We start from the raw sequence: 7,322 nt of genomic DNA on the forward strand, positions 1-7,322 counted from the left end.
ACGCCAGGTCACTTCCAAAAATATGACTAGCAGGATCTACTAATTTATTGTGTGTAAATTATATAATAAATAAGCTAATAGTTACTTTCCACCTAAAAGTATGAAAGTAGAATCTCCAAATTTGATGTAGAGAGTGGAAATATACATACATTTTTACAAAATTGCTTCAGGATGAAAAACAAAAGCATCCCTATCATATCAGTAAATCCAGAGTCCACACGGCAGACGTCCTTCTTCATGAATATTTCTCTAATCTCAAATGATTATTACATCCAACTACATAATATAAAATAGATTCATGATGAAAGACGCCAAGGCATTAAACTGTACCACTTCATAAGATCAAAAGACTTCACCAAAACTCTCATTCTTACAATTCCTCAATAGTCCTATCCTTAAATTCACACCATCTCCATTCACCAAATCCACCATGTTATAAATGAGATTAGTATTTGGATTGGGTTCACATTCCTAAACAATGTTTTCTAAAGACTACCTCCAACCCATGCCCCTATGAAGCAAGGATGACAAGTCCCGTGTAAACATTGACCATTCAATATCAGAGTTTCATCATCCATATAATTCAGAAAATCATAAATCCTCTATACCAACAAGAAACAGATTCCAAAAATTTCCCAAATCCAAATGAAAATATATACAATCAACACACTGTATGTTCAGTGTTCAACTACAGATAACATATTACATCAAGTTATTAAAATGGAGAATAGAAACAAGTCCGCCATAGCCAAACTTTCAAAAACAAACATGAAAGTGGTAAATATCCAGCAAACTTCATAACATTCTGATATACGTATACCATACATTCAACTTTGTTCGAAATGGAAAACTAAACTACAGCTGATAATCGCTTCTAGCTTCAGAAAACAAACCAAGAAAACCCATTAAAATACAAGAAGCAATCACGACAAACAGAGATGTGTAACCTTAAGATTCTGCCGCTTCCGAAGTTTCAGACTTCATCTCAGCGTCGCCTTCATCCTTCAGTGCCACCGCAGCGCTGCCGCTAAAACCAATGTCCTTCTCATCCGGAAACCGAACCACCACCACAGGACAAACACAATGATGAACGCAATAGTCGCTAACGCTCCCAAGGCCGCCGTCGATACCGCGCTTCGCTGCACCAAAGCCGCGACTTCCCATGATTAGGGCATTGAGCCCTAATCTCTCCACTTCCAAACACAGCCTCTCTCTCATGTCATGATCCTTCACTATGTGAATCTTGTAAGGAATTTGAGCATCTTTAATAGGTTTGGCTAGATCAGCAGCTTTGGAGGCAGTAAAGGCATCAAAATCGTCCTCCAATTTACGCTTAGACCGGTCGGCCCGGTTCTGATTTGGATTATTTTCAGCATCAGCTGCATCACCGTCGTCGGGATTATCATCAGTAGTGTTGAGAGAAATATCAATGGAGCCCCAATCGGCGCCGAAGAGGACGGAAGTAGGGCTGACATGGAGAAGAATAACAGCATCACCAGGGCGAAGGTAGTGTTGGACAGCCCAGCGGACTGCAAAAGCACTCTCTTCGGAGAGGTCGACGGCGACGCCTACCTTGCGGCGGGCGCCAGCAGTGGGAGTGGGAGTGGCGACGGGGGTGGTAGCGGAGGGATGGCGAGGGGAGGCTGGATGGTGAATTTTAATGGAGGGAAGTTGGGGATCAGGGTCTAAGGAGTGATTTCGAAGCTGATGTTGAGGATCCATGAAGAAAATGGTAGGTTGCTTTTGTTGAGAGAAAATTGAGGGGAAATGGAAGCTCAGAGATTTCCGGGGAATTCTAGTTGGGAATGGGAAATGAAAAGGAAACTATGAGTTTCTACGAGAAAAGAAAGGGAAGGTGGCGGAATGTTTTAGAGTAGATGGGTTTTCTTTTGGGCTTTTAGTTAAATGGGCTATCTTTTAGCTGGTCCTAGACGGGAAGAAACAAAACTTCGTAGTATTGGGCCTTCTTGGAATGGTGTGTGAAGCTTTGTAGCGGAGTTGGGTAGATGGGCTTTGACTTCTTTGGATCTTCTTTTATCTTTACATCAATCAGGTTGCTCACTTAGTAACAGGCTATGCCGCTAGTTGTCATTCGTATCCGTGTACTGTAGGCTTGGCTTGTTGGTGAGAAAACACTCTTAGAACCAATCCCCAACCCCTCATGGCGTTGAGATCACTCAATACAAACCTCTCCCACTAAATTGAATTAAAACATTTACAAATTATAATAACATATATTGGTGGTATCAATTTTGTTATTTAATATCATATTTATTTTCAATACGTATATATAATTTCTTTTAAATTGTAAATTGTAAATTTTGCAATATATATTTATTAAGTCTAAGTTTTTTTTTATATTCTTACAAACAAACAATATATAAATTTATCGTTTTGGTTTATTTTAATATTTTTACAATCATCACATCTCCATAATAATATAATTAACTTAGCTTTGAGTCTACATCGGTCAAAAATTTAAAACAAATAATTTTTTTGATAAAATTATTATTTTTACAATCATCACATTTATCATTTATCATTTATTTCATGTTTATTGTTTTATTGTTTTCATTAAAAAGGAATCAAAAAACAAAAAAAAACATGAAAGTTATCAAAGGAACTTTTAAGTTACAAAGGTTAAATTACCAACTTGGTCCTTGTGATTTGAAAGTAATCGGAATGCAATATCTTTATTGTTTGTAATTAAAATTTAGTCTTTAAGATCTAACATGCATAATTTTATCAAACAACGAAATCATTTATAATTATTTATCTATCAAAATTAAATAGACTATAATTATTAATTTATTATATAGACTAGATTTATACATCTCCAAGTATATTATAGGAAGCAAGGATTAAAATGAAGGACGAACAACTTACGTAAAAGCAACAATATAATGTTAAATCCAAATTAAATGGAGTTGGAAAAAAAAGGAATGGAAAAGTTTATATGAAGCAAAATAGAAAAGTGGTTTTTGAAAACAAAGATGGTTGGGTTGAACACAGACAATAGAGAGAAGAAAAATAAAAATGTGTATTTGAATTTATTATTGGTGGTAGTTGTGATTTCTGAAAACAACAGAGGATTGGGGAAGACACTGCTTTTTCACTAATACTCTCTCCCTTCTGCTTCTGCTTTTTTCTGCTATGTGCTTTTTTTATCTTCTCTTTCTCCATATTTAACACTCACTTCACATAACACTCTGGGGGTTTTATATATATGTATATATATAATGCATTTCTGTTTTCTTTCCCTTTCCCTTATTCTAATTCTTCCCCCTTCTTCTTACTCTCTCTCCTTCCATTTACCTGCACTCTCACATTCTTCTCTGCCCCCCCACATACTCAAACCCCTTTTCTACCTCTCCATGTTTGTGAGTTATAAAAGTCTTTACGTTCTTCTCGTTATCATAACAATTTTTTATCCTCTAACTCTAACTCTCTCTTTTACCTTCGCTTTACAAGTATGTTTCAACTTCTAAACAAAAATTAACTACTTCTTAACATATATATATATATATGTTTCCATTGCAAATCTTGTTTTATCTTGGGTATACATATCTATTGCATCTAGTGGATAATTTTAATCAATGTTTGTGAATTTTTGTTACTAACTAATGTAATTTTTAGTTGGATTTTGAATGCATTAATTGAGAGTGAGTAAATAACTATACATAAATTTATTAGTTGGATTTTGAATGTACCATAGTTTTAATTTTAGCAAAATTCTAAAAATATATAAGTTTTTTAAAACTCTTCTTTTTTCTTTCAAAATTTGAAAACATTAGTAAAAACTTCTCGTACTTATTTACTTCAGTTTAGAAAAGTTTCACAGCTTGTATACAAATTTGAAAGAAAAAAATTAACTGAACCTTAGGGTCTTTAATTTGTTTCTTTAACGCAAATATTATTTTCATGAATATAGACATTGAGAACATGTATGAATTTGAAAGGTTTTAGATAATTAATGATTGTGAATGTATAAGTTCTGAACGTAGATTAACTTGAATGGATTGTTTGAGAGTATATAACCTTAGTTGCATGAATTTATTAACACATATTTAAATTTTTTAAAAACAGAAAACTAAAATGGATTGTTTTAGAAGAATAGTTGTTGATAATCGAATTTTTATATATATAAACTCCACTTCTATGTTCTTTTATTTGTTTTCTTATCAATATATCTGTGGTTTTTAGTTTTTGGTCATTTTTCAAAAGTTTGTGGTTTCTTTCTCACAATTTGTTTATTTTTCATAAGATCGAAACATTTTAAATAATATTTGATCAAATTTAATCGAAAAAACAAAAAGTACTGTGTTGTTAAAACTTTTTTTTCTTCGCACAATTTGGCATAGATTTTGAAAACATCACCCTCCCTGTAGGTGCTGTAACAAATAGCGTGTTTGAACTTAGTTTTTAAAAACTAAAAATTTAGAAAACGTTCTTATGTTTCTTAAAGACGAAATTATTATAAATGAAAAAACTACATAAATTTCAGAAGAGAATAAATATTGTTATATTAATAGATTTAAAAATTGTCTTTAAAAGAAAAAAGGAAAATTTGAAATTTGGCTGACTATTCATGTGTTTAGTTAAGAAGTATATAGAAGATTTTGTTCCATGAAGTTTTTATATATAAACCCTAAAACTACAATAAATTAATTGTAATTAGAGAAGCAAAAAGAGTTAATTTCCGATTTGTTGAAAGAAAAGAAGGAAAAAAAAAAAGTAAAACTAGATTAATGATGATAATAATAATAATGAAGTACGTATCCAATAATATAATTGTATTGGAGTGGAGTTAGTTAGAAGAGAAGAATCTTTTGAACAATATTATCATGAATACAGTTATAAAATTTCTGTAAATAATGCATCCATTAAAAACTAAATAATGGAGATATATGAAATAAGAGGAAAACAATGATAAAAACTAAAAAAAGAAATCACATTTAAAGTGAGTAAATTAGGAAGATGCAAAATAAAAATATGGTGGGTATATATAATATATATATATATATAAATGGGGTTCTGATTCACATGGATATCATGAAGAAAAAAAGGATTCCGCCATTTTTGCATCTAAAATGAAAGCTTGAGAGACAAATCAAGGGCAGTGGAATTTCTGGTACCGCCATTAATGATATCATTGCAGCTTGTAGTGATACAAGAACCTTCTCCATGATCCATTGCCAGTACTTCTTCTTCTTCTTCTTCATTTTCTTCTCTAAATAAACTCAATTCTTCCTTTGGCATTTTCAGTTCCTCGATCTCTGTGCCTCTGCCATTTTTCCTTGGAAAAAATTCATACTCCATTAATTTACTCCCTTCACCACCATCTCCTCCGCCGCCCCTTCCCTGTAAGTTCATTTTGCCACAACCTAAGTTAAACTCACATATCGTCTTCATGTTTTTGATTGTTCTATACGTTTTTTATGTTTTCGAATCATACCTGCTTCAAATTGAAACTTAAATCGTAATCCAAATCCAAATCGGAATTTGTGTGATGATTCATAACGGTGTGGGTGTGGGTGTGGGTGTTTAATTCTGCGCTGGAGTTTGTACTCAGTCCGAGAAAATCGAAACTAGGCGTTTCTGCAGCGCCGACGATTATATTCTTCTCTTTCATTCTGTTACTGTAGTTGACTCGTTTCTTCTTTAAAAAAAAAATAATAAAAATAGAAAACTCAAAAAATGGCGATGTTAAAAAAAACTGTACAATATGGATTATTGAGATTCAGATTATTATACACACCTTGAAGCAATGATCACAACGATCAGAATCGCACGCCAGCGGCAATTTTGGGATTGAAGAGAGCTCTCGGGAGGCCTCAACGCTGGTATTCCCAATCAAAACTCCACTGGCGGGGAGAAACCCACCATTGTTTCCGATCCTCTGAACGACGAAACCGTGATGGTCAAAGCCGATGCAGTCAGTATGAAGGATAGGGGCAGGGGCGGGGGGAAAGTGGAGGGGGAAATTGGGTAAAGGGTTGTGGAGGAGGAAGGTGGGAGGGGAGATTTCAGTAACTGTCTTCCAGTTTTCTTGAAGCCTTAAGCGCTCGAGTTGAGCGACGCCGAGGCCTCTCTGAGGGGGTTTTTTTTGGTTGGGGTTTTTTGGGCCGGGTTTTCTGCCGGCTCTGGTTTTGGGGGGTTCGGTGGTGATCCTGGGGGTTTGTTCTGGAAGTGGGGGAGTGGCCATTGAAGATGGTATTTAGAGCTTTCTGTAATGGAAGAATGTGAGAGATTGGGGGTTTAAGGTTGGAAAATGGGAGTTTTGTATTTTAGAGAGAGAAGAGAAAGACATGCAGAACTGCTTGTCTGAATAGAACAAATGGGGACATATTGTTATGGCTTTATAGTCATCATTTTTCTTTTTCTTTTCTTTTTCTCTATGTGTGTATTTCACAAGGGGGAAAATATGGGGAAGGATACATTTTCTTTTTGGAATCTAGTTTTTCTTTTTTGTTTTTAACTATGTGTTTCAAAACTTCAAGACTTCTACTTCTTAAAAGTTTGGGTTGGACTTTCAATTTTTTCTATGCATTTCACTAGTTATACCATAAATCTCTTCATTATCAATTTTATAAGAAAAATTTAATTTCTTAAATTTCACTATTTAAATTAAATTAAATTCTTCTTTATGTTAACTAAAAGTCACAACAGCAAATACTAAAACTTAATATTTGGTTTTTTAAAAATGAAGTATTTCACCAATGCAATTTTTCTCTTGTTTTTTTTTTTTTTTATCAATTTTAATAATATTTTAGGAGCTCAAGTCAATAAATTTTGATGTATTCACACACTTTGTGTCTATATAATCATAGTTAGTCTCCAAATCCTATATAAAGATGAATTATGTATATGCATGTTTAGATAATTAGTATGCATTTGAATTTGAATATAAACTTGAAATTGAGATTTAACAAACACTTATACATCAAATAAAAGTTTGAGAAGAAAAAAAAGGGTATATATAAATTGGGAGAAAGGAATAAAAAAACAAGGTGGGAGATTGGGAAGATTTGGGTATTATATGGAAAATAAGAAAGAATATAAATATAAATAAATATATATATATATATATATATGGAGATGCAGCTAGTATTAGGGTAGGGAATGCAATGATGTACTTTCTTCATATGTGCTCTTAAATTCCAAAAAGTTGAACCCTCTAATGTGTCATTTTATATATACCTCTAACCCCTACAACCTATTTCTCTGCTTTAATTGCTCCCATCCATCTTTAATTTTACTATATATTACCCATCCTTATCATCTATATTATTCCTTCTTCTTTATTATGCTTTAATTAACAT

General features: G+C 33.1%; 2 protein-coding genes across 3 annotated transcripts; both read right to left on the bottom strand.

Moving 5' to 3' along the window:
* Positions 1-622: 622 nt before the first annotated feature.
* LOC101209635 (universal stress protein PHOS32) lies at positions 623-1,835 on the bottom strand. Its single transcript, XM_004146792.3, has one exon. It carries the CDS (start codon positions 1,720-1,722, stop codon positions 949-951), a length of 774 nt encoding a protein of 257 aa, XP_004146840.1. The 5' UTR covers positions 1,723-1,835; the 3' UTR covers positions 623-948.
* A 3,143-nt stretch (positions 1,836-4,978) lies between these two features.
* On the bottom strand, positions 4,979-6,438 carry LOC105435018. 2 transcript variants are annotated; one of them, XM_011654071.2, is made up of 3 exons: positions 5,759-6,438; positions 5,456-5,656; positions 4,979-5,361 (listed from the first exon to the last, which is right to left on the bottom strand). In XM_011654071.2, the coding sequence occupies exons 1-3, from the start codon at positions 6,203-6,205 to the stop codon at positions 5,086-5,088; spliced, it is 924 nt and encodes a 307-aa protein (XP_011652373.2). In that variant the 5' UTR covers positions 6,206-6,438; the 3' UTR covers positions 4,979-5,085. The 2 variants fall into 2 exon arrangements, with proteins under 2 accessions (XP_011652373.2, XP_031738010.1); XM_031882150.1 differs by having other exon boundaries at positions 5,456-5,659; positions 5,759-6,434.
* Positions 6,439-7,322: the final 884 nt, after the last annotated feature.

Source organism: Cucumis sativus, chromosome 3 (assembly GCF_000004075.3).
Source record: "Cucumis sativus cultivar 9930 chromosome 3, Cucumber_9930_V3, whole genome shotgun sequence".
Taxonomy (NCBI): domain Eukaryota; kingdom Viridiplantae; phylum Streptophyta; class Magnoliopsida; order Cucurbitales; family Cucurbitaceae; genus Cucumis; species Cucumis sativus.

Bases quoted from the DNA above. Each gene is read 5' to 3' on its own strand.
- LOC105435018 (XM_031882150.1), bottom strand. From the start codon at position 6,205: ATGGCCACTCCCCCACTTCCAGAACAAACCCCCAGGATCACCACCGAA. The intron at 5,660-5,758 runs GTGTGTATAATA...TTTTTTTTAAAG, and splicing joins GTTGTGATCATTGCTTCAAG to AAGAAACGAGTCAACTACAG. The intron at 5,362-5,455 runs GTATGATTCGAA...ATGAACTTACAG, and splicing joins TAAGTTTCAATTTGAAGCAG to GGAAGGGGCGGCGGAGGAGA.
- LOC101209635 (XM_004146792.3), bottom strand. From the start codon at position 1,722: ATGGATCCTCAACATCAGCTTCGAAATCACTCCTTAGACCCTGATCCC.